At 45.8% G+C, this 27,172-nt stretch overlaps 1 protein-coding gene across 4 annotated transcripts in view; it reads left to right on the forward strand.

Moving 5' to 3' along the window:
• Disc1 (DISC1 scaffold protein) overlaps positions 1–27,172 on the forward strand; it is a 340,459-nt gene that overhangs the window by 235,305 nt on the left and 77,982 nt on the right. Inside the window, exon 10 of one of the 4 annotated variants that reach the window (XM_087181896.1) lies at positions 7,833–17,304. The exons of the other annotated variants lie outside the window; for them this stretch is intronic. Coding sequence (XP_087038022.1) covers positions 7,833–7,972 — 140 coding nt within the window. The 3' untranslated portion in view covers positions 7,973–17,304. Of the gene's footprint in view, positions 1–7,832; positions 17,305–27,172 lie in introns of those variants that run through there. 4 annotated transcript variants of the gene reach the window in all.

A 27,172-nucleotide genomic window follows, 5' to 3' on the forward strand; every position in this document is an offset into this window, starting at 1 on the left:
TGAAAATTAGCTCTGTGGCTCTCGGTCCTCCTGTGTGACCTTGGGTACGGGGTCAATATGGTGACAATGGGCAGCCTGGGAACTGGAAACAGGAACCCGGCCTCTGGCAGCTCTACTCACTGAGCTGGTACCGTGGAGCACATATGGGGTGTTTGTGCAGGGCTGGTTCCGAGGCGGTCCACTGAGCATGCAGGCATGTCCCCATGATATCCTGTCTTCCTCACTGTTCCCTCCTGTGTTAGGGCCTTCAGGACCATTTATCTTAGAATCTCTTTATTTTCTTGAAAGGTTGATAGCAGTGAAATTTCAGAATTTAGAGAGCTTGTCAGCTGGGCACAGGGGTGCACACCTATAATTCTAGCACTCTGGGAGGCTAAGACAGCAAGCTCTCAATTTCAAGCCAAGCCTGGGCAACTTTATGACTTAGTGAGACCCTGTCTCAAATAAAATAAATAAAAAGCACTGTGGATTTGGCTCAGTGCAAAGGTCATGGGTTCAATCCCCAGTACTGAGGGAAAAAAAGAGCTTGTCATATATCAACACTCAAAGTATGAACTTCCCCCCATTAAGCAAAGGTGACAGTCCCAGGCAAGCACCCTGATAAGGGAGGGCAGGGGAAGGATCTTCAGTCCTTTCTGGTGCCACCTGTCTGCAAGGACAGTGCATGAGTCACCCACTGCTGTGCACTGGACGCTGTGTGTTTGCTCATTGTGTGAACACAGAAAGACACTTCTCTCTGTCCAGGCAAGCGTGGAGAATCACTGCACCTTTGGGACACGAATACTTCTCCTGGAAACGTGTAGAAGCCTGGTGTGGTCTCACAGTGTGAGTGGGCGTGATCAGACCGCTGCAGGTGGAGTGAGGATGGAGTGGTCACAGGAACACGAAGAGAGGGAAGAGCAGATGATATCAGGAATCCTTACTCCTTATAAAGGCAAAGGGGGAGAATCCAACAAAAAGAAAAAGTCATGACAAGGCTTTTAAAACTTTTAACTTCATCTCCCTAATGAGTGTATAATTCAGTCTTCCTATTGTACTGATTAGTATTTTTCTGATTCTAGAGTTGCACACCTTTCCTTGTGCTGTACTGGCTATTTATCTTCTTATGTCTACTTTTTAATTGGGTTGCCTTATTAATGAGCTCTAAGAATTCTTTATATATTCTGCTCATAGCTTATATGCATTGTAAATATGGTCTGTTTAAGGACTACTTTTCATTTTAATGATGTCATTTAAAGTTCTAAATTTTGATGGAATCTCATTTATCAATTTTTTTCTTTTATACATCATGTCTTTTGTATCCTAGGTAGTTCTTGCCTACCCTGAATTCATATTTTCCCTTATAATTTCTTCTTAAAGTTTTATACTTTTAGGCTTTCTTATTTAGGTTCATAGATCCCTTCAAGTTATTTTCATGTATGGAAATAAAGAGTTGAGGTTAATTTTTTATATATGGATACCAGGTGTTCTAGTGCCATTTGCTGAAAACACTGTCTCTTCCTCGGCTCTTGAATTGAGTTTATATTCTATAAAATGTTAATGTTAAATAATCTTTCAAAACTCAGTGGACCATATATGTGTGGTTCTATTTCTAGGTTCTCTGTTTTATTCCAATGATCTATATGTCTTTCCTTACACCAACACTGCCTTCATTACTGTAGCTTTAGAAGAAGTCTTAAAATTAGGTACTAAGCGTCTTCCAACACTACTTTTGTTGTTTTGTTTTTTTTTAACTTTTCTAGGTCCTTTGTACTCCTACATAACTTTTAAATTTCAATATCCAATTCTTCATTTATGGCAAGTATACACAGACCTGAATTTTTATATATACCTTGTGTTTTCTCATCCTGCTAAATTCAAATACAAGTTCTAGGAGCTCCTAGAGATTTCTTAGTATTTTCTCTGTAGATGATCATTTCATCTACATATAAAGATTTTGCTTCTGCCATGCCAATCCTATCCTATTTGTGTCATTTTACTGCCAGACTATTTTGGTGGGGACTAAGTTTCAAAGTTTAATGGACAGATAAAGAGTAAGCATATCTGCCCTTGTTCCCCACCTTAAGGAGAAAGCATTGTATCTTCTCCATTCATATAAGGCAATCTAACTGGAAGTAAGGAGTACATGTCTTTAATCTGTTGAGAAGTTTCTGTTCTACTTCTGGTCTCCTGATAGCTTTTACCATGAACAGCTGTAGAATTTAGTCCAATACTTTTTCTCCAACTAATGACAGGATCATATAGCTTTTTTCTTTTCTCTGTTAAAATGATGACTTTTGGGGGTTGATCTTCCAATGCTGAACCAACACTGCCATCCCTATAACAAAATCACTTTCTACATCCTGCCAGATCTCACTTCTAATAGTTTGTTTTGTTAAACGAATTTCTATCTATGTTCATACTTTTTTCTTCTATTATCTTTATCCAGTTTTAGGATTAGCACAATGTTGAGTTCCTAAAATGAGGGGAGAAGTGTTCCTTCTTTTTTCTGCTTTAATTGTTTGATATAACTTATCAGTTAAAATGTTTATGAGTCTGCTGTTGTCATATAGGTAGGTTTTCAAGGTAGGAATATACTTTCTTTAATAGGTGCTATTCAAATTTTATATTTCCTCCAGAGTTAGTTTCATTAATTTGTCTTCCAAGGTACTTCTTAGAAGTTGTCAAATTTATTTCAAAACAGATTTTTGTAATATGCTTTCTATATCCTTTTAAATTCTGCAAAATCTGTGGTAATGTCTCTTAGATCTTGATATTGTAATTTAAAAAATGTATAGTTGATATTGTATAACAGGAAGTAAAGGTCTAAAGGAGCAGGGGAATTGGGAGGGGTAGGGGAAAGGAAAAAAGGGAAAAGAAAAAATATGAGAAAAGAAAAAAAATGGAAACAAAGTCTTTGCAAATAGGGAAGGATGGAGGGGGTGAAGGGAGGGCAAAGGAAGGGGGACAAAAAAGAACCAAGATACTCATGTAAAGGTACAAGATCCCAATGATGAATGTAACTGTATTTTATACCGAAAATGTACCAATAAACTTAATGGAAAAAAAAATAAAAAGGAAGGTGATCCCTGGCCAGTCAGAAGAGGAAGTAGGGTGCCTCTTGCTATAGCGCAAGGGCACAGGCAGCAGTACTGTTTTATGTTTACTGATTCCTTTGCTTTAGTTATTACCCAGCACAGTCAGTCCACAGTTCTCCAGGATTAGGGAGGGCAGAATGGATTGTATCTGATGAGTAAGGAGGGATGGGATGGATTGCACATGGCAAGGACGTTTAGTTCCTTTGTTGTTCATCTTTATGGTCCCACTGAGAGTCTTTAGACTTCACCTTGGGATTCGGGCCACCTTCTCTGCCCTCTCCCCACAGAATCATTCACTCGTGATTGATGGCAGGAGCTCCTATGTGACTGGATAGCCTTGATTCTGGCTTGCTACTTGCAGGATCTTAAAGTCAGGTAATGCTTTGTCCTTAGTTTCTGCATCTGAAAAACAGTGATGATAAATTCCCAACCCCTGGTGATATTGGGCATCAGGAACATGGTTAGGGCCACCGGAGCAGCCTGCGGCTGGAGTGGCTCCTGTAAGAGTCCAGAGTGGCCATGTGCTAGAGATACTCAGGCTGCCATTGAGTGGCTGCTGCCAGTCATGTTACCGAGCCATTCCTGAGTCACAAAAGTGGTGGGACAAGAGGACCTCAGAGGTTCCTTCTAACAGTGAGGTAGCATACACAGTGCTTCCCATTAAACCTGTAGTCCGGTAAATTGTGTTGTCATAACAGCTGTGTCCAAGTCCTTACCCCCTCATACCTATGCATGTTCCTTACTTGGTAACAAGATCTTTTCAGGCATAAGAATCCAGGAATGAGGTCCTTCTGGACTCAGGGCAGGCCCTAAGCACAATGGCGGGTGGTCATTCAGAGGAAGAAGGGGGAAAGCGTGACACAGAGATATAAGGGGAGTGGATGCCATGTGAAGACAGAAGCAGAGACAGGAGCAACACATCTCCAAGCCGAAGACAGCCAGGGGTTGCTGCAACCACCAGAGTCAGAGTGAGGCATGGGACGGTTCCTCAGAGCCTCCAGAAGGAAGCTACTCGCTAACACCTTGACTTTGGATTTCTGGGTACTGGAACTGTGAGAATAATTTGCTGTTCTTTTTTTTTTCCGGTACCGGGGATCAAACTCAGGACTTTGCGCTTATGAGGCAGGTGCAGGGCCACTGAGCTAAATCCCTGGCTAAATTGCTGTTCTTTTAAGCCACTGAGTTTGTGGCACATTGCTGCCGTGGTCCTGGGAAACTCCCAACTGTATTTGCTCCATGAGGAGCACACAGTAAATGCTGCTATCATGTGGCCACTCAGTGCCACCAGCATGGGCCATGTCCCTTCAGAGAAATGGTTACTCACTTCTATGAGTATTCTCAACCCAAGGTGGTTGTTACTGGCTTACTCACCAAAAAAGTAAAATCTCATACCTGTTTGTAGATAGACTTAAGAGGACAGGAAGCTTATTTTGGAGTAAGCAAACTAATATGTTTGGAATCAGTAGAATGACCACAGTCTCGCCTGTATCAACAGTGGGTTTACATGGAGAGCATGGTATGTTATCCATGTGAATCACAGAAGGGGAAACTCAGGGTGAACAGAGCAGAATGCCAGGTCAGGTGTCAGAGCATCAATGCATGCAGCAGTGGGGCTCCCCCAGATTCCATGGTAGCTGTGGATCCCATCTCCACAGGGGCTTGCTGTGGCATAGGGAGGCTGACCCCACAATTTGGCTTGGGATGCACAACCTTTATAAGCCTAATGATGGCCCCAGGCTGTCCTGTGTGCACCTGGCCAGTATGCAGATGAGTTGGGTTTCAGTGGCTGCCTTCAGGTCCAGCTGTCAGGAGATCAGGCTGAAGGAGGCTTGGGCGGTAGGTAGAAAGCCAAAGGAACTAAGAGAGGAAGCCCCTTGGACTGACAGGCAGGGCAGATTTATCCTCATTTACTCTGAGGACTTGGATGGGGACACAGAATGGGCCCAGTGCAGACTTGCTTCTCATGCCCCCGTGTGACCTCTTTAAGCAAGGCAAGATTCAAAGAATGAGACTTTCCCAAGGGGACACAGCATTGTCTTTATGATTTACATATTTTTCTCAGAAATCTATTGGCTTCCTGACATTTTCCCTTCGAATTCCAGATAGTCTAACAATGCTTTCTAAGTCCCTGGCTTCACCATGGTGGACGTTTTCTCTGCAGTATGCCTGCTTCTTGCCACCTCCTGCAAAGCCTTTGGGGCTGGTGATGGTGTATTGATTGTCTTTCCAACTGGTTTCTCTCCATCTGGAAAGGAGAATCCCCTTTTATTTGAACAGATGATGAGAAGGCTCAGTGTTCTCATTCTCTATTTCAGTTTCCAGCCTCACTACAGGGGAGGCCATGTGCTTTCCATTTATAGCCACTTACTGTCTTATAGCCTAAAACCATTGCTAATCCTGAGCATGAAATATATCTGTTCAGGTCCAGGTTGGGGACATTAAAATGCATGATAATTAGGGTATTTTTTTTGCTGTGGACAGATGTCTGCATGACTTGATGCTTCACCTTCCATACACCTAGTTTCTCTGCAGTGTAGTTAAGATGGCTGGAAATTTATCATATTCTGGTAAATTGATAAACTCTATGCTGGTAGCATATCTAATGCCCCCAGAACTGGGGGGTAGGGTGGGCCTGAACCGCTCACCTGTGTCATGTAGCTTTCCCTCTTTGTGGATTCAGCCTCCACTGGAATCCCTTGCCCACTGCCAACATTGCCAACATTGTCTGCTCCCCAGCTGCCTTTCATCATGTCCCTCCCCCTTGGGTAAAAGCTACACCAAATACTTGAATAAAAGAGTGGTGATGGATGGAGCTGACATGGCATGAGTGAGGAGCCCTGACTGAATGTGCAGAGTGCCACGGCTGGACTTCTGTAGAACCGAAGGTTGGACAAGGAGTACAGGAGCTGGTCTCCTAATGTCGGCCCTTTGGTCCTGTCTGTTATAGAGCACATTCCCATTCCTCCCAACACCTGCAGCTGGCTGGGTTCCCCATCGCTATGCTCTGGCAATTCAGGGGTACAGTTCCAGGTCCTGATCCTTCCATGGCATCCCTCCTTCTTGCTGGTCTCATGATGGGTGTGCTTGGACCCAAGAGTCCCTTCAGCAGTCCTGGTGGCCTGGCACCACACTGCCCCATGTGGGAGCATGCTGTCTAGGTTAGGAAACTCTTCTTCAGACATTCCCCTTTTAATCTCGCTAACATCCCACTCTATGTTTATCCAGTTAATTTAGAAAAAACACGTGCTAAGCACAGGGGTCTGAAAGACATAGAGCAGTATAAAAGGTCAGAATTGATGGCTGCTTTCAGATAGGGAAACTGGTGAGGCAAGGCCCATAGGAAGGTAGGGTGATAGGTAGTTAAGCGAATGTTCTACCCTGTATTTCTTGAGATGCCAACATTGTTCTGTTTGGAGGCTTTTAGATACAGTAAGTTGTGTCCTATAAAGGACAGTGACTTGGAGACAGCCCTTAGTTGTTTTCTGTAGGGCATCCTCAGGATGGAGGTTGGGCCCTCCTGTGTTACAAATTCACCAGCCTTTCAATGGCGCCAACATCCAGGAGTGTCATTGCTCTGGTCATCCTTCCTCTTCCCCGACTCTTGACACAATATGGAAGTCCTGTCCCTGAGATGGCTCCCTCATGGTTCAAAATCTTACAGCTCATAGAAGGCATCTTTAATCCCAGGACTTGGAAAATGGCTGAAATCACTTGTGCTGTCATCTGTCAGTCTGGCTTTGTTGTTCTTTCCAGACTTGATGACCCCCTGTGGCCTTGCACTGCCAGGGAACATGCGCCAGTGCCAAGTAGAGACAGGTCCACTTCTAACTCAGCATGTCCTCAGGCTGTTTCCAGAGATGCTGCTCGATGGCGCTGGGGATGGGCAGACAGATGCTTTCTGCAGACATCTCTTCAGCTAATTGGGGTCAGGAAGCCCCATATGGCTGGAGGGGGTCAGAGGCAGGATAGAGGCTTAAAGCCAGATGGGAAGAAAAGAAACATAGAAGGTGATCCCGGATTTCTTTTCAAGTCTGGCAAGAAAATGTTGCTTTAAAGAAGGTATTCCACCTTTTTATTTCTCCTGGAAGGAGATCTATATCTAACTCTGCAGGCATTGTATTTAGGGGGCACTTGGTGAGGAGGGCAGGAGCTGCTCAAACCCAGCTGCTAACATGGTGCCAGGAGCCTGGATGAGGAAGGGTGCTGTGGTGAGCTGTGGGCACTGTGTGAGGACAACGGCATTAGTTCTGGGAGTCCATCCTGGGCTCCCAGGTTGCCAGGTCACCTCTGGTATAAGCTGGGGAATCTGAGATCAACCAGGCTGTCACTGTCAACATCATTGGAGAAGAAAAGCATTTTGTAAAACTGGGAAGTTTTAGGAAACAAATTGACAAAATGTTCCCATTGTTCTTTCTCTTGGGTTTTGAACTGAAAGGACCTTTGAGATCAGGTAGTGTAACCCTCCTGCTGTATGGATAAGTGGTGTGAGGTCAGGAGAGCTTGGGACAGTTTGGGATCACTTGCAGAATTCGTGAGTGCCAAGGGTGGCAGGTGGACCACTCCGTTGGCATCCTGTTTCAGGGCTCTGCTGACTCTGGCTTTTCCTCTGCGTGTGTGTGTGTGTGTGTGTGTGTGTGTGTGTGTGTGTGTGTGTTTCATGTGCCAGGGATGGATTTGAGCACTTTGCACATGGTACCATGTTTAATCTTCCCCATAACTGAGCAGTTGCTGTGGTCATTCTGTTCCGCTCTGTAGACGATGACCCTGGCACAGTGAGGTCGAAGCTGATGCCCAGAGCCCTGCCAGAAGTGTTGATCAGATACAGACCACTAGTAGCCCACCCTTCACCTCACATGGCCCCCAAATGGGGCTTGGTGGCTGCTCTGAGATCCTGACAACAATTTGAAAGTTCATCACCCCAAGTGCAAGGCGCTCATGACAAGGGGCCCATCAGCAGAGATGAGTGCTGAGGAGACGTGGAGCTCTGGGATGCTGTTCATTCATTCAGCTTTTGGATAAAGGAAAACAGAATGACATCATGCATTGCACAGGAAGTTTGAGAATGATGTCACACATGCTGCTGGTGGCTTGGGGACTAAATATAGGAGACTGAAGACCCACTGCAAGTCTAGTTTCCTGACAGAAGTCTAGGGACCCAGAAGCTGGGCCACCACTTCGGACCCATTCTTAGATTCCATGCACCTCTGGAACTGCCAGCCATCATGTCATCTCCCACTTTATCAACCCAGGAACTCAAGAACTGGCAACCCACTTCCCCTCCAGTCATTCTCTTTTTGGTTCATTTCTGAGAATTTGTTCCCAAGCGGGGACAAACCCTGGCAGACATTTAGATGAATCCTGGGGTTGTGTTTGTCCTGAGAAGCCCCTCAGGAAAATGAGATGTTTCTCAGTGGACCAGGAAGAACCCAGCACCTGTACTTTAAGGCTGCCCTGATTTCCTGGTGGTCCCTGACAGAAAGGAAGCCTGTTCCATGCCCAGCATGGGTGGTGGCCCACTCTGTAATCCCAACACTCTGACAGACTGAGGTGGGAGGATCACAAGTTCAAACCTAGATTGGACATCTTAGCAAAACTAGTGAGACCCTGTCCCAAAATAAAAAAGGAACTGGGGATGTAGCTTAGTTCAAAGGCCCTGGGTTTAATCCCTAGTACTATAAAAGGAAAAAAGGAAGAATGGAGGAAGAGAAAGAGGAAAGAAAGAAAGGGAGAAGGGAAAGGAAGGAAGGAAGGAAGCAAGAGAAAAAGAAAGGAAAGGAAAAGGAAAGAAAAGAATCTTGCACCAGGCCTGACTCCTCAGGGTCATTAGGGTTCCAAGCCCTTGACTCACCTGGGCTTGCTCAGTAGCACCTTAACTTCAGGTGCAGCAGATTCTGTATAGCTCCTTTCTGCTCTCTGCATGTGCGTGCCCGCCTGCAGGTGTGCAGGGAGGTGCCCAGGGACTTACGCAAGGCACAGTGACCCCTAACAAGGTTTGGTTACAAAACTAACTTGATTCACCCATTCCTGGCAGGAATAAGTATTTGTTGACTCAGTGACTTAAGTGAGTGAACCAAAAAGTCTGGGAAAATGTCCTTCTGGAGCACAGACTATCTGTGCTGCCCTGCCACATAGTGACCCTACTGTCCACTGAGGACCCACTCTACACTTTGGACGTCGACTGGTGGCCCCACCCCATTATGTTGCTGACAGCTGTGGCAGCCACTGTTTGCTCAATACTGGCACCTAGTGGCAGTTTCACAAATTGTAAGCACAGTGCCTGGTGTTACATGAGTTACGTGAGAATGGAGCCCTGGTATTCTGTAGAGCAGAAGCCAGAGCTGGGAAGATGCTGCCTCCAAGATAACCTAGCAGGCTGGTGGGGAATGTTTTTATTTAGTGCTACTTGGGAACTTCTGGCCCAGGTCAAGATCAGTGTTTGTCACATATCTGGTATTAGAACTAAGAAAATAGCAATTTTTTAAAATAGAGCACCTGATAATGGAGCATCTGATATGATTTGTGTTTATTTTTAATCCTCACAGTAACTTAATACATAGGAATTATTTTTCTCATTTTCCACACAAGGAAATGGACTCAAGGCTCAGTAACATACCTGAGTGCGTGACATAGGCTGGGGCTAAGTCTCGACTTGCTGACTTCACAGACTGTGACCTTTTACTGTGCTTCGAGCATCATCACGTAACTCCATGGACAATATTCCCATTGCAGTGGGTATGCTTGGTAATTTAGGGATTGTGTGACATACTGCCGCCCTCTTCCTCCTATGCCTGAGGCCTCACCAGGAGCCAGCCAGTGATCAGCTCAATGAGTGACTGGAGCTGTGAGATAATCCTAAAATGAGTCATAATTTATCCTGCAGTGAATGTGTTGGATGTGTCTGTAGTGTTAACAACCTAAATTCAAAGCTTCTATTATTGCAGCTTGTCAAAATCACACACCTCTGATTCTTAACGTTGGAGGGTATTGATTAAACTGTGAAATTGTGAAGTAGCCTTTTTTTTGGTGATACTATAGATTGAACCCAGAGATTTTGCACTGACCTCCATCCCTAGCCCTTTTTATTTTTTATTTGAGACTGGGTTTTGCTAAGTTGATAATTTGACCACAGTGGGCTCAAATTTGCCATTCTCTGTCTTAACCTCCCAGAGTGCTGGGATTACAGGAGTGCACCACTTCCTCTGCTTGTGAAGTTGCTTTAAAAATTAAGCTCTGTGTGGTGATGCATGAAGTGGAGGCTAATGTCCTTGTGCTGTCATCAGCATACTGTGTCAGCGGTAAAAATGAGCAGTGGTTGTAGTTAACCATTACCTATGGAGGACACATGGTTTCCCTGACTCTCAATGTAAAGTCCTAGTTTTCAGATATGGAAATGAGATGCAGAGATGCTAATTCACTTGCTTCAGCTTGGCAGACTGAGCAGCTAAGATCTTACTCACATCTATCTGAGCTCCAGTCTTGCTCATAACCATTATGCTACATCATCTTTCAGTTGTAAGAAGAGCTTTGAGTGCTTTGAAAGCATAACCAAATATGCAGCAAGAATTGTAAGCCTTACAATTATCCTTCACAGAATGAGTAATCTGGCCATTTACTCCCACCTGCAAAGCAGTTCTGCCACTTTGCACAGGGCCCCCTGCTGCTTCTTCCTAAAATCCATCCTGACCCGCAGTTCTGTGATGTTTCATGGCACCTCTGATTTTTGGAAGGAACTTCATGAATTTCCAGAAAAGAATTTCATTTTAACACAGCATCTTTTAAAATTAAGTAAACCTCTCCAAATACATTGGTGAGGAAGACTTGCTACTATGATGTGATATATATATATGATTATATATGCATGTATGTGAATATATATGTGAATATATATGTGAAAATATATATATTCCTAATTGGATGGAAAACAGCTAAGTCAGTGGTTCGGAGGCTTCTCAGTGGATGGCCCATTTGATAATATTATTGAGAATGCCTGGTTTTCCATTTCCAAGCAGGTGATTTGAAGCTTGCTGGTGGTGAGGGAGGGTGTCTGGTGCTCCCCTGCCTGAGGGGCCAGCTGACTCTGGGATGTGTGCCTTACAAAGATAGAAGTTTGGTGGCACTAAAGAAAGGGTTGATTTCAGAGGCCTCTGCCTGTGTCTGAGCAGTCTTATAGACCTAGATCTTGGCCCCAAAGTCTCATGTGGTCATAGGTGGGGCTTTTCGGAGGTGGCTGGATATAGGATGTGTACTGGTGGGATCAATGATGTGAGGCTGGGATTGATTCACTTGTGATGCTAGGATTAAGGATGTGAGTGCTACCCACCCTAGTCTGGATAAGATATAAGAGACAGAAAGAGCTGCTGTTGCTGCTGCTTGTTGCTTGTCACTTATCACTTGTTTCTAGCTTGGTGCCTTCTGCCTCCTGTCTTCTGCCCACCATGAACTATTTCTTCTCTGTGATGCCCCTCTGCCATGCCACCCTGCCTTGGAGCCAGCTGATTCTGGACTGAAACCTCTACACACTGTGAGCCAAAATAAACCCCTCCTCCTTTAACTTTGGATGTTTAGTATTTTGTCTCAGCAATGAGAAAAAGTATCTAATACAAGCACACAAGGACTGACTTGTGGTGGGTCTGAGCCAGAGACAAACCACATAGCCCCGTATGCTCTCAGTCCTAGGGAGCACCTATCAAATTGTATAAGGTAGTACATACTAAAGAGCTTTGGGGGCATCTTCGTATAGCAGGATGAGACCATCTGCTCTCTGGACTTTCTGTGGCGTGCCAAGCCCACTGACAGCCCAGGATAGTGGCAAGTCCTGGGTGTTTAATATGCAAGTGAAATCTAGCAGGGGAAGCCAGGCCACTTAGTAACAGTGTTGGGGGAATCCCCCCATCTTTTTCAAGAAGGACTTTCCCCCAAACAACCTCATATAAACAAAGGAAATAAATCTACAAAAGATGAGCAGAGAAGAGGAGAGCAGTAACTTTTATTAAATCACTTCTCTCAAAATTCAGATCCTGAACTTTCCAAAGCAACAAAAATAAGGTGGGAGGTTGGGACAGCTCACAAAGGTACCTGTGCTCTTTCACATGTGATGTAGGAACACTCCATGACAGACCATGTAGAAAACAGTTGGTGCAAAGCCTGGTACAAGGAAGGCCACACAGTCACCTTCCAAACAGCCTGCATCTCTGTGGCATCCTGGTGTTGATGCGCAGCTGTAGGAAGCCAGTTGGGTCAGCGGAGCACCTGTGTCTACACTGGGCTGGGTTCTGACATTGACAGTCAAGTCAGTGATTTAGCACATTTAACACTTTCCTTGGAAATTTCTTGAGTTGACCATAAAGTATACACATTTCATGTATATGGATCTTGTTAGTAATATGAGTGTGCAATACACCACTTTTAACAGAATGCACATGCAAAGCAGAATTTCCCGGACATTTTAGAGCATGGAACACACACAGAGCACACCTAGGGGAATAGCTCCAGCTGGCAGCAGACCTTGGTATTGTCCACATGGCACTGGTTTCAGGTGCATGCAGAATGCAAGTGTTGTGGGGTCAGGAAGGCTTCCCATCAAGATTTCAGAAAAAGGCCTGGGAGGCTTTTGCACCCGAACACATGGAACTACAGTGTAATTAAACTGCAGGAAAACTCTGGCCTTTCCAGGCCTCCAAGGCTGCTCTTTGAGCAAGATGAAGATCTGTCCATCCTGGGAAAGTGGACAGGTTCAGGGAAAGCCCCAGTTGCTCAGGGCCAACCACCCATGTGTTCTGACCCTCAGGCCTGACACTGAGTGGCTGTAAATGGCATTGTCTATGCCACACAGAGTCAGCATCAAAGGGTGCTCTGCCCCGAAGCTCAGCCTGCTGCCACTGCTCTGATTCTCCCACACAGTCTTGAGGTTCACCCAGTGTCTGCCCGCTGAGCCTAGGTGCTTAATTTTGTTGCCCCTCCTGCAGGTGGGTACTTAGGGAGTGCTGCCACATGAAGAAGAGGGAGATGAAAACATTGTGTTCTCCATCTGAAAGAAGGACTTAAATAGTTTTTATTTGTAGAAGGTAGATGTCAGAAAGAGCTGCATAATTAAAATGATACAGGGGGAAAACTGGTAGAGAAATGAGTTTCAGGGCTGGGATAACACAAACATGTTCCCAAAGATTAAGGAACTGATATTGTATGGGAACAATGTACAACAGTGGCTGGGGTCACTGCCCTGTAAGTCTCTGAATCTCAACATCTGCAGTTAAGAACAGGTCTATATACATTTTTCTGTATTATTTTCTCATATTTCAACATAAAAAGCACATATTCACAGTTCCTTGGAATGAATTCCCCTTTTGAACCTTAATGGGATTCTAAGGTAGTAACCGGGCTTTTCTGATACTATCTGCAGAATCAGAAATTGGGTTTAGACTTCCTATTTCTCTTCTTTTTGGTTAAAAGAGTCATCGTCCAACCCACATATTTATAATGTAGCCCTGTGATAAGCAGAAACTGAGCGCTTATCTCTGAGCCTAGTGACAGAAAGATCAGGAAAAAGATCCTACAATCCCTCAAACACAGCAGTGAGACAGAAGTCACACCTCAAACTTCAGTCCAACAGGCTCTGTCTTCCATTAAACTGTATCCCCATTTTATTATATAGTTGAGCCAGTTATATATGACTCACTGGGAAAGTGCATTTTATGATCTTGTTAGAAGAAATGGTTTCATTGGGATCATTTCAAGCCAATAATTTTATACTTACCTTCTCCTAAATACCTAGGACATTAACTTATTAGCCACTCTAGTGTCAAGCCTAATGCATTTTAAATACTTAAAACAAATGCCAGACACCCACGGGGCTGGAGATGAGATTTTTCTGGAGGCCTTAGATATCGGGGGATCAATTTCAGCAACAGAGTGGAAAGGGCTTGGTTCTTTTGTTTCCCCCGAACCCAGAGCTTCCATTTCCTCCAGTGGGAGGAGCATGCGCCTGTGGGATGGAAGTCTGGCTGGTTATTTCAAAACCAGGCTCATGCCTCTTGGGCTGGTGAGGCCCTGGCACCTCTCTCACCTGGCAGCATTGAAACATTGTCCCCTCTCCAGCCCTGGGGCTGGAGGTGGTGGACTGCCGCTGGGCAAGCTGCAGGTGGCAGGGGATCACTGAGGGCAGGAAAGGCTGGGGTGAAGAGGATGTAACTTCAACAAGGCGTAGAACCCACCAGGGACAGGAGCACAGTGGATTGGTAGGATTTCTAAATGTGCACATGTATGTGCATGTGTGCATGTGTGTGAAGGTTGTTGTAGATCATCAGTAAGCTGGTTGCAAACCCAGGCCATCCTTCCCTGGCCCACTTAGCAGCACCTGGTTCCATTGCTGCCTTTAAGGACCGATTCTTCACTGGCTTCCTCTTGAATCCCTCTACATCTGACCACTTCATCTCCACTATCCCTACTCCACTCTCCTTCTCTACTCATCTTTTAAAGGTTTGGTTCCTTGGGATTCTTTCTCAGGCACCTTTTTTGTTTGGTGTACTAAGCCAGTGTGGGAGGCAGAATAATGGCCCCCAAGGATGCCCACATGCTAACCTCTTGAGCCTGTGAAGATATTAGTCCACAAGGCCACAGGCTTTGCAGATTTGGTGAAGGTCATGGATCCCGATGTGGGGAGAGCAACCTGGACTCCCCAATGTGCCCAATCTAGGAACCTGAGCCCCTGGAGGTAGAGAACATTCTCAGGCTGGCTGGAGGAGCGATGAGACCAAAGGAGAGTCAGCAAGGTCGGAAGTATGAGGTGTGCTTAGCTTGCGATTACTGGCTTTGGAAATGGAAGGAGGGAGAACCTGAAGGCCAGGGAATGTGGACAGCCACAGGAAGCCAAGGGAGGAGACAGGGACCTCAGCCTATGGCTGGAAGGAACTGGATTCTATCAATGACCTGCGTGGGTTTGGAAGCATTCAGAGAGGAAGAGAGCCCTGTGTAGCCCTTAATTTCAGCCAGAGAGATGTTGATCAGGGAGCCATGCTGGACTTCTGGCCTACAGAATTAAGAGTGATAAATTGTATCATTTTAAATTACTATGTTTTTGGCAGTGTGTTGCAGGGGCAATAGAGAATGAATTCAGCCACTTTGGCATCACTGCTCTATCAGCTTCACTTAACATAAAATCTATAGCCCATCCCTGTTCTATGTCTCCCTGAACTCTGTATACTTAGGACCACCTACTATTGGTCAACTCTGTGTGAATACCTCAAAGACACACCTAGCTCCACAGGCTAGAAAGTGAGCTGCCTTTCCTCCACAGGGCTTCTCTGTGTTCCTCCCCGCTGCCCGCTGGCCAATACAAAAGTGGAGATGGAGTCTTTCCTTCTTGCATACTGCCTGGGTGAGCTCACCTCCTTTGGGCTAGGCTGAAATGTCACCATCTCAAGGCACCCCTGCCCTAACTGCCCTATAAAAATGGCAGCCTGCCCCTAAAGCTCCCATCACCAGCATCTGCAGTGCTTGGTATCTGTTCACTTACTTCTTTGCTTATCATATGGCTCCCTTCGTGGGTGTCAGCTCTCATCAGTCTTCTTTCATTCATTCTATTTAGCAAGTAGTACTGTGATAGTTCTCAAGTATTGGGACTGGTCTAAGCAGTTTTACTTATCAGCATCCATTTATCTAACTTTGTTTCCTGTGATTGTAGCTGAGCAGTTGCTCCGTAAGTATTGTCCTGTGGATGGATGGTTCAGCCTAACATCAAGTCCTGCCAGTTTTACTTTGTAAATGTCTTTCACGCCAACCCACCTGTTACAGAGAAAGGCAGTTGCAGTGTATGGAACCAGCCCCATACACTGAAGAAAGAGGCAGATAATCCAGGATGACACCGAGGACAGTTTATTGGACAGTTTATTAACAGATGTGTGGTCCTGGGCAGCAGCTAGACCAAGCAGATCCCTGAGATTTGGCCAGAAGAAGGGCTATATAAAGTGACTATCCAAACCAGAATGCACTTGGTTTTTTTCAGGTTACTATCATGGTGTCAGGTACATTCCTGGTCACAAGGTTCAGTCATACAGTTTTATTTGTTTACAATTTTCTAGGAAGCTGAATTGTGGAAAAAACAGATCAGGGTCACTCTGGGGCAATCATGGTGCCAATCATGGTGCTTATGACTCAAGGTGGTTACATTAGGTCAAGCTGGATCCACAGGCCACCTCGCTCCACCCCATGTGCACTTTTGGACTCCAGGCCTCCTGCATTACAGCAGCAATATCCAATTGCTTCTCTTATATCTGTCCCATTCCCCTTATAGTCCTCTCTGCATGGCAGGGGAATTATTCTCCTGGACTAGGGACTGGCTGCATCATTCCGCTCTGTGAGCAGTGTCCACACCTGCAGAAGAACAACTTACAAACTGTTCTCGGTTGCCCTCTGTGGTGTCTCCACCGTCTCACAGCTCATGCATGCCCCCTCTTTGGCTCTTTCTCCCAGTTGCTTCCATCTTCCACTGGCTTGAAGTTCAGTATCCCATACACTAGTTCCTCTTCCCAGCCTGTGCATGTGAGCTCCTGGCTGCTGCTTCTTTCTTGCTACCTACCTGTTCTCTGTTTGCTCTGCAGGTTTCTGCCCCACTAGTCTGGTGACACCTTGGAGAAGCACCTGACTTGGGCACATGGCTCTCCTGTCCTGGCCTCTCTCTTTCCCTCTCTGGGTGTAGCAAAGACCTTGCTACCCATATTGATTTCCTTACTGGTTCACAAGATGCTGGAGGCCATGAGCTTAGAGCATTCACTTGGGCATCAGCTGTGGCTGGCACCTGGCAGGAGCTCAGCAAACACCTGCTGTGCCAATGAACTGGTTTCCTATGGTTAGGTGAGCCAAGGCCAGGCAGCGCCCACCTGATGGGGCACTTATTCTGCTAGTATTGATTTGCAGGCGCAATTATACGTGTGAATGCATTCTCGCTGTTCTGCCTTAGGACCTAATTTTTGAAAATTAGATTTTCAGTGTTGAATTCTTCTCACTTTCGTCTTATGCTTCTAGACATTCAGCGCATAATTTAAAATGAAAAGCGTGGAAAATTGGACTCATTTAGTTTACTCTACTTGAAATCCATGTTAGGCTATTTTTAAATTCTCATGGACCTTGTGCTCTTGAGGGTTGTGAGAGAGGAAGGAGGAAGGGAGGGAGGAATAAATGGAAGGAGGAAGTGATGAGAGATGGTGAGATGGGTGGAAGAATGGAGGGAGGGACAGAGGGATGGTGGGAGGGATGGAGGGACAGAGGAAAGGGTGGAGGGAAGGATGGAGAGAGGGGTAGAGGGATGGAGAGAAGGGAGTAGAAAAAGGACGCATGCGGTAAGCTATTAGAGGTGCTGCTTCCCTCTGAGCTTTGTTCTAGCATATTCACTTTTCACATTAACAGTATCCCAAATATAATTCCAAAATGAGCCCTTACCTTGACACTTGCTGCTTCTGTCCTCCCATGCAGTGGAGATGGTGTCACGGGGGTGGGGAGCGCTGACATTCCCTTCTGCTTCCTGGTCGACCTCTCCCCCCTGCTTTGCCATGCTCATCAGTGGTATGTGGGCAGCAGATTAAGACATAGGCATTAGCAGGGTGCAGGGACCTCTGACTTACAGACACCTGCTCTCATGGGCACCTAGGTGAACAGACAGGTGGGACTCCCCTGAATCCGAGTTCCCCGGGTAGGATTTGGTACAGCCTCTTTCAAGCCCACGGATATTGCTATACCAAGCTGCTCTTTTCCCCTGGGGTGAAGGTTTTTGGCAAATACTGAGTGTTCATGCCAAGCTTGTGCTGGTGTCTTAGACAAGAGGCCAGTGAGCCCTCCACTTGCCAGTGCCTGGTGCATGTGGCCCTCACACTTCCCAGGGAAACCAGTCTTCCTATCACCTGTGGTTATCTCCCAAATGTCTGCCCATATGCCGATCTCTGTCTTGTGAAGCCACAGTGGGTCCCAGGAGCTAGGCCTGAAGATCAAGGTCAGACACATTCTGCAGAACAGCCCATATGTGTGTGGGGAGGCCACCATAGCTGCTGTCCTCATGAAGCCTGAATTCTAGTGGGAGACACAGAGAGTAAAAAGATAAAAATATTTATAATTTTTATAAGAACCTGAGAGACCACAATCAAAGATGAGAGAAAAGATAGTAAGGGTGGCAGGTAGCCCACTTCTGGAGGGGAAGTGCCCTCAAAGGAGGCCACATCTAAGCTGAGATCTGCGGGATGAGAAGCCACCTCAAGGGGGAGCAGCAAGCAGGGCTTGCCAGGCAGAGGGTGGAATGAGAGGGGACACACAGTGTGAGAGGGGACAGGGACAAGGCCGTAGCAAGTCCAGCTAGGCAGTGCCAGCAGGCCTTGGGATGGGGTGGGATTTTATTTCAAGGCTTGGGAGGTGGCAGCAATGTAGGGGATTATGCAGCTATTTGTGGGCTCTATCTCCAATAAAAGGGGTAATGTGGGGAGTGGTAGTCCCTAACCCCGTCAGAGACCCTTCTGAGAGCCCTGGGGAGACAGCACTGTGTTTTCCATTGGAACTCTGCATTCAGCCTCCTTTGCCTTTCACATTTGCTGCATGGAAATAGGAAATGCAGTGGGCAGATGTACAAACCCCAGCTTCATAGTGCAGTACCTAGATGCTTGGGATGGGGTGGGAGAGTGGCCTTCAATTCAATGCACCCTTTGTGCCCAGCGCCAGCATTGCCTCCCTGCCTGTGCTCTCTAGAATGTGCTGTCTGCATGGTTTAAATGGCAGTGGAGGTGAAGGGCTATATTCCCTGTAGTTACTTTGCTAAGGTTGAGTTCAGTCCTGTCCTAAGGTTGTGTTCAGTACCAACAAAGCTGGCCTTTCTCTTTCTTTGTGGTGACTCTGAGCATTTCCCTTGGTCTTTGTCACAGCCTGTCAGAGGTGGGAAAATCAGTTTCATCCGGATTTCCACCATCTGGACAACCACCAGACAATACCGGGAATGATAGTTGCTATAACAAGTACCTGAGGCTTAGTAGAGTGTAAAGAAGTCTGTTTAGCTCATAGTTGCTAAAGGTGCAAGATCAGCAGCTTCCTCACTTCAGCCTCTGGTGAGGGCCACATGGTGGGTAGCTTCACAATGGGACCTCATGGTTCCCCATCACACCATAGGCAGGAGGAAGCAGAGAAGGTCCAGGAGCCAGGCTTGCTCTTTTATAACCGCCCACTCTCAGGAGAACTAACTCACTCCACAAGGCCAGCATTGATCTCTTCCTAGGGCATGCCCAGTACCCAGTGACCCTGTCACCTCCTGCTGGGCCTCACCTCTCAAAGGTTCCACCACCTCCTACTGGGCTCCCAGCACAGGAACCTCCCAGGACACATACCATGTCCAAATCATACCAAGCAATAAGAAGCAAGGATAATGGTTCTATGACAGTGTGCCAATTTTGACGACTGAGAGTGTAAAGATTTTTGAAATCTCTTTGTCTGATTCCTGCCATACCTCTCTCCTGCCTGTTCCTTATGTTCTATTTTGTTTGTACAGTTGGACCTTCATATCTATGGCGTTAGCTTCTGCAGATTCAACCAAACTTGGATCAAAGATATTAAAAAACACTGTGTTTATACTGAACATGTACAGAGTATTTTCTTTGGTATTATTCCCTAAATAATACAGCATAATAACTATTTCCATAGCACTCTCGTTGTGTTATGTATTATAAGTCATCTAAACATTATTTAAGTATATAAAGGGTGTGTGTCAGTTATATGCAAATACTACACCATTTTATATAAAGGGACATGAGTGTCCTTGGATTTTTGTGTCCTCAGGGAGTCCTGAGTCCTCTAGACAGTGAGAACATAGGAGCCAGGGCATGAGTCTTGGAGTCAGAGGACTCTGTGTTGGCTGTGGGTGCCACCCTGGAGGTGGGCTGGGATTGGCCACAGACTCCACATCCAGCCTGGAGCCATCTGTCTTCTTCTCTGCTCACCTGCTTGCGTGTGTGTGTGTGTGCGCGCGCGTGTGCGAGGTGGACTTGTGGCACTAGTGGGGCAAGGCTGAAGAAAATCAGCTTTCCAAAAGAAAAGAGGCCCATTCACCAGGAAAAGAGGAAGGGTTTCTGGCAGATTGTCCTTGTGCATGGATATGTGTGTGCGGCACTCGCAGAGACAGCTGGACATGGACGTTGAACCCCCAACCCCGCCCCTGCCAATCCCACCAAGAACACGGCCCAGTGACCTAATCGCCTCCTGCTGGGCCTCGCCTGTCAAAGGTCTCTCCTGACTCCCAGGTGGGTGTGGGGAGCAGTTGTACCTGGCTGGCTGTGTGCTCACCTGTGGAGCCGGGGGGAGACAGGGGAGACGCATGCAGTGCAGTCTGGTTTCTTCGGTGGCTGCATTCCATGCCCAAAGCCTGTTCTGTCCTCTTGCCAGTGTTGTGGGACCCTCTTCCATGCGTGGGGCGCAGGCCGGATCCTTCACAGTTACCATATAAAGCTCCTGCTTCAGAGGCAGACAAGTTTTCTCCTTCTGTGAAGTCTGGAATTGCTCCAGAGAAACTCACAGATTATGTTTTATAACAACTGGGCAACAGTATTATGCATTTGTCAAAAACAGACTTTGGCATAGAATTCAACTGTGTCTGAATTTTTTATTTACTCCTTGAAATAGCGCCCCTCAGCCTCCTCATCCTCAAAAGAGATTTAGAGAATTGTGAGCATTAGACAAAATGATGATGCAGTCAGAAACATCCTACCAGTAACCGAGGAGAGCTTAGTTTCCCGAGCCTGAGAAGATCCAGGACAGATTTGGGCTTTTTTTTTTAAACACCAAATATCTTAAGAAGATAGTATTCCATTTTAGAAAAAAAGAGTTCCACATTCTGTTCTCTGTCCTGTCGAAAAGAATAGCAAATTTATGCCTATGTGCATGTATATGAAGGCATGCACCACATGCGTGCATGTGTGTTCACGTGTGTGTGTGTGTGTGTGTGGTGTGTGTTATGCCTGTGGCTGAGGGAAAAGGTCAAGGAATGAGACTGTATGTTCTCGGATGGACAGAGGGTGATCTAAAACTCCAGTGAATGTTTAAATTAAAAAAATTATTATAGTAAAGCATATTGGCATTAATCTCCCTCAAAATACTCCCCCTCATTTCAAACATACTTATCCCACCATTCTTGCCACTTTCTGAAGCAGTTCAGGAAGTCCGTTTTCATAAAATGTGTGTTTATGAGGTGTGATCAAAAAATACAGTGAATGCTGCTGCTGAATGCCATTCAATGGAAAGGCAGGCTCATAAAAACATTATGGTGTGTTCTCATCCACCTTATTCACCGGATCTGGCACCATGCAACTTCCAGCTTTTCCACAAAATAAAAATGTTCAGGAAAGATAAATATTTTGAATCAGTTCACGACAGAGAGGCAGCCATGACACTGCAACTGAAGGAACAAAGGAGAGTTTCCAGAGCTGCTTCAGAATAGGTAAGAATGATGGGTTAAGTTCGTTTGATGCAAGGGGGAGTAATGTGAGGGAAATGAATGGCAGTGAATCTTTTACTGTAGTAAATTTTTGAAAATTTAAATACCATGTTTTTCAACTGCATCTCATACTACTAGGCAAGGCAAATAAATAGGCATTCTAAGCAATTTTTAAGATTTTGTAAATTAATCTCCAGGTTACAACTCTTTGACTTACATGCACTGGAAAGCAGGAAACCTAGTCCGAGAGAGGCAGCGGCTGCCAGCAGGGGACGCTGTGAGGGGCAGCCGTCCATCTTCCACTCTGTAGTTGGCAAGGCAAATGTGGCTGGAAGTGGAGCTGCTTGTGCTGATAGTGTGAGCTTTTCCTGAACCCTTTTCTGCACTGAGAGCCTTTGGGTTTTCTTTCTGTTGCTGACTAGTGCTGACTCATCAGGCTGTGCTCTTCAAGGGCATCCAGACATGGCTTGTAGGAGCGGTCTCAACTGGGAGAGGGAGCATTATAGTATCGGTGATGCCCAATTAGCTAGTAACAAGCACAGCAGGTGAAATTGGAGTGTGGGCTTTTCCCACTACATAGTGTCAGCACTCACCACATATCAAATGATTTCTGGTCTGGTGGAGCTCACCCCCTAATGTCTCCTCTCTCCACCCTCTCTACGAAGAAGCTATATCTACACATGAGTACCAAGACTGACTGGTCCTTGAGATGCACTCAGGGCTCAGGGTCACTTGGGCAGAGCTCCTAGGGCAGCTTCTTGGGGAAAACTGAAGCCATACACCATACTACAAGGCAGACCTCAGAGCAGAGCCATGAGCATTGGTTTTGCATCCTGGACAGTGGAGACCCACAGCAGCTGTGAGGCAGCTTCCCTTCTCTCTGCTCCTTGGTGCCTCTGCCATCGTGAAGCCATCATGCACAGCAACCTCAGTCATGTCACCCGCGGGGAACCGGGGAGAGTGGGAAGGTGCCATACCCACTGGCAGAGCCTATGTCTCTGGACGGGCCTATGATAACAGTACCCGTGTGTCTCCCAGGTGTGGATCCAGGTAGTCACAATGCCAGCTTAAGGGAAAGTGATTTGGAAATATGGGAGGTGAAAGTGATATGAATTCATTGTCTGGCATTCTAGGGCACAAATCTCGAGCACAAATCTCACTGTGTGAGCATCTACTGGTTTGGATTATCTATGCTTCTCTTGCGTCAGCGAGCATGGAGAATCCTTTAAGATCTCCAGCTCAGTCCCTATCTGATAGAGTCACTTTTAACCCCCACAAGCCCAGCCATGTGTTCCTCCTTGAGGCCCGCAGAATGCCGGTCACCTGAAGTTGTTGCTTTCATAGTCTCGTGTGTGTGACAGGAAATCACAACCAGGCCCGGTTTTCTCAAGCCCAAGGTAGTAACGCCCCAGTGCCAGCATGGAATCTGGCATGTGGTTGGGCATGAGAAGTAATAGATAAATGTGTGAATGCAGGTCAGATATAACTCCAAGGAGGAACCCTCCCTTTGCTACTGTTTATTCATTTTTCAGGACACATATCTGATAGAAAAGGTGTTAGTTGAATGTAAGATATAACTCCAAGGAAGAACCTTTCCTTTGTTACCATTTATTCATTCTGTAGGACCCATATCTGATCATTTTCCTTCTCTCTGTAAATTTCTTACATCAGAGGAAAACAGAGAGACAGTCACACAGTGAATAATGTCTGTGAAAACAGAAAGACAATCACACATTGAATGGCATCCTGCTGATAAGAAGCAAATCCCCATTTGGTGATGGTGTGTTTATTTGGTTCTGGCCCTAGAGTATTTATAATGAGTAGGCAGAATCTGGGAGAGGACTACATCCTGTTTAACTCTGCACTTCTCTCTCTGCAAGTGCTAGGATCTAAGCCAGAACCACCACACAGTGACAGCAGAGAAGTAATGTAAATGCAGAAGTCTATGGAGGTAAATAAACAGCTGCTTGTACAACTGCATATATTGTTAAACTTGCTGGGAAGTGAACTCACAGAAAATGTTCAAATGGGAAGGGGAGCAAGGAGGGTGAGGAAGGAAGGGAAAAGAAAAAAACTAGAGAATAGAAGGAAAAAGTGGAAACAAAGTTTCTGTAAATAAGGAGAAGAAGTGGGGTTGAAGGGAGGCGAGGGGATTGGGGAAAAAAGAAGAATCAAGATGTATTACATACAGGTGCAAATTCCCTATGATGAATGTGATCATTATGTATATCTAAAATGTACCAATAAAATTAATTTTTATTAATTTGTTATTGGCCATCTTTCTGTTCTGCTGGCTTCCTTGAATTTTTGTGGGCTCCAGGTTTCCACCTCATTTTTGTACATGATTTAATCACCCAAAGAAACAGAGGTTTTTCATTAATTTGAAGACAGAATAATACCTTACATATTTGAAAATTTCTCAGAATTCTAAAATTTCTCCCTCATCTTTCTCTTTTGAAAGATTTTCATAAAAGGACATGAATTATGTCCAAATTGATCCATGAATATTGATCTTTGAAATCTGATAATTTGTTTTTGTAAAAATAAGCCAGACCTTATCTGGTACTTACATTATTTTAGAAAATTCCCCAAATGCCTAATGTTTGACAAAATTTGCAGTCAATGTTGTTGGTTGCTTGGGCTTCCACTCTGAAACCTGAAGTCATATTGTACCCTTTTGCTGATGCCCTGTTATTCATCCAGGATGAGGGGGTGGGAGTGGCGGCAGCTCTGAGACATTGCTCCATTAAATTTCATAGCATGTCTTTCTGGCTGTTACTCATTTCCTATACTTTTCCGTGTCTTTTTATTGGGCCAACAAAGCACCCAGTTGGACCTGCACCTCTTTCCCCTACCTTTCTTGTTTATCCTGAAAAGGATATTGCTGGGTAGCTGGGCCATTTTTTCCATCAGATTCTTAACATATGTTTGGATTCTTGGTTATGATGAACATTTATGGACAATGTTTCTGTGTCCTCCAGGAAGAAATCTATATTAGACCCTGGCTCCACAGATGTCTCTGTGTCCCTTGATGTCAGGTTCTTTCTATACTTAACTAGCACCAGGTGTAGTGCCTTACATGAAGTAGGACTCAGAATAAATATCTGTAGCATCAATTTGTGTTTGTGGTACACACTCTGCTAAATGTTTTTGCAGATTTACTGCATTTTATTGTCAATCAAATTTTGTTTAATTGGGCTCATCAAACTAATTATATGAATTCAGATATCGGCTTTGCTTGGCAAATGGGAGAAATAGATAGTTACTTATTTTCTCCCCATGCAGGATCCCTAGGGTCTTCCCTTCTTTGCTTCCATTAATGATTCCTACAGCATTTGTCATCGCTTGCAGCACCCTTACAATTCTTGCAATCATCATCCATCTCAAAAGTGCCCAGTCTATTGGATACAAGGATGTAGGAAAGGAGGGAGGAGAAGAAGAAAATGAGCCTGTTCTCTTTGCCTTGGGCCACATTCTGCAGGACTGGCTGGTTTTGAAGGCTGTGAGTCAACTCAGGGACCCAATGCAGGGCACTTGTAGGCTGCATCCCTGGGAGGTGGGCCAGTGTCCACGGAGTGCCATTTGCATATGGGTCCTGGGAGGTGGTGCCTTCCAGGCCCACGGGAATGCACAGGAAAGTGTTGGGACATTCTGTGCAGGTCCAGCGTGTCCAGCACATCACCAGCTGTCCCTTTAGATGTTGGATGAGTCAACCATTTAGCATTTGATTTCTTAACAAAAGCATTATTTTGGGAAATATCTGGGTTATTTCTAAACATACAACTATGAAGTTTCCCTCATTGGAGGCGAAAGAATCCAACCATCGCCATCCTGATCAGAGATCCCTCTAAACTGCCCCTCCCACCACAGTTGCACCTGGGAACTCAACACCATCAGCTCTGATGTTGAGAGCAGCCGCTACTCCCTGCACTTTCCAAGCCTTGTCCTTGGGCAACCATTACGGCTTGTGCTCTCCTGCCTTGTTCTTGGTAGGGAGCCACAACCCCCTCTCATTGAACTCCCCTCTCCCCATGACCCTACAAAAGGCCCCGTAGCCTATGTGACAGCACCTGGTCTGGTCTCTAGTGCCAGAGCGGCCCTTCTCAGGTTTGTTCTGGAATACACTCTCCTGTTGAAATCTTACCTCTGTTTCTTCTTTTCCTTTTTCCTAACAGGAGATGCTGTCTGTCCTTTGGGAGAAGGTGGTGTCACAATGAAAATGTAGCCACCCACCCTTGCCAGGGGTCTCTTAAGTTACTCTCTCTTCCAAGTGATGTTGTCCAGTCTTGTTGCTTCAAAAGTCAATGTCTCCCAAACATCTGCCTTCACTCTGGAATCTTCCCAGACTCCATATTCAGATACCCTTTTCACATTGCACGTCTCACAGGGCGTCTAACAAATTTCTCAAAGTTAATGAACACAGACCTGGCTTCTTCTTGCCTCCCCAAGCTGATTTTGCTTGTAGCTCTTTCCAACTTGGTTGATGGCAACTATTTTTCCCAGGACAAAATCCTGTGGTCATTCTTGACGTCTCTCTTTTCTCATACCCGACCTTCAACTCACCAGGAAACCCTGTCTTGTCTACCTTAAAAGTAACTAAACTCTGCCCACTATCACTGCTTGATGATACCCTGGTCTAAGTGTCTGTCAGGGATCAGAGCATGCCACCCCACAGTGTAGCACTGTGGGTTCTGTGGCACTTCAAAAGCACAATGGTCTCTCTGACTTACATTTTCTTTTGGAAAGAGAGCTAGCCATGAAGGAATTCTCTCTCCTGCACCCCAGAAAGTGGTCAGAAGACCCTCACATGACAGGTGTCCTGTTATACCCAGAGGAAAAGAATGCCTTACAGGGAGGTTAAGAGGAATCTGAGCAGACAGGCCTTACAGAGTCCTCCACTTTGTCACCTTTGGGTCACATCCCTCCTGTGCAGTCACTTCTCTCCATGCTGTCCATTTGCCATCAATTCTAAGGATAGAAAGTTTTCCCAGGGTCTTTGGGTCTTCATTCCATTCTGGCATCATGTAAAGCTTTGCTTAAATAGTCCTGTTATGTTCTTCTCTCATTAACCTGCCTTTTGCTATGGGGTGCCATCCATGACCTGTTACGGTAAACTCTCCCCCTACCCCTCACTCCCTCACCTCCTCCCCAGTTGGTGCTAACCCCCATGTCTTCTGCTCCCAACCCACCCTCCCACCGTCAGTGCTCCACATCACAGTTGTAAGTCAATCCCAGTTCATCCTGCCATGTTTCCTGTTTCACTCAGAACATGCAGAACTTTGGCACTAGCTTTCCAGTCATTGCAGCTGTGTGACAGAGTATCTCAGACTTAATGACTTAATAGGACCATTTATTGTGTGCATAAATTTGATGGGTCCAGAATTGGGGCAGGTGCAGAAGGGCTGGCTCATCTCGATTCTGTGATGTCTGGGTCCCTCATACCTAAGGGACAGCCCATCTCACAGCCCATTCACGCCTATGTCTGAAGGCGGATGCTGGCTGTTGGCAGGAACGCCGACCCATGGCCTCTCCATGGGTGTGGGCTTCCTCACCACATGATGGCTGGGTTCCCAGGAAAAAGTACTAGCAGAGCTGGACTCTAGCCACTTCAGAAGTGACACAGTCTTTTGCATCCTGCTCAGTG

This window comes from Heterocephalus glaber, unplaced genomic scaffold, assembly GCF_053883595.1.
Source record: "Heterocephalus glaber isolate CG9 unplaced genomic scaffold, H.glaber_assembly_v1.0 deba00001472, whole genome shotgun sequence".
Classification (NCBI taxonomy): Eukaryota; Metazoa; Chordata; class Mammalia; order Rodentia; family Bathyergidae; genus Heterocephalus; species Heterocephalus glaber.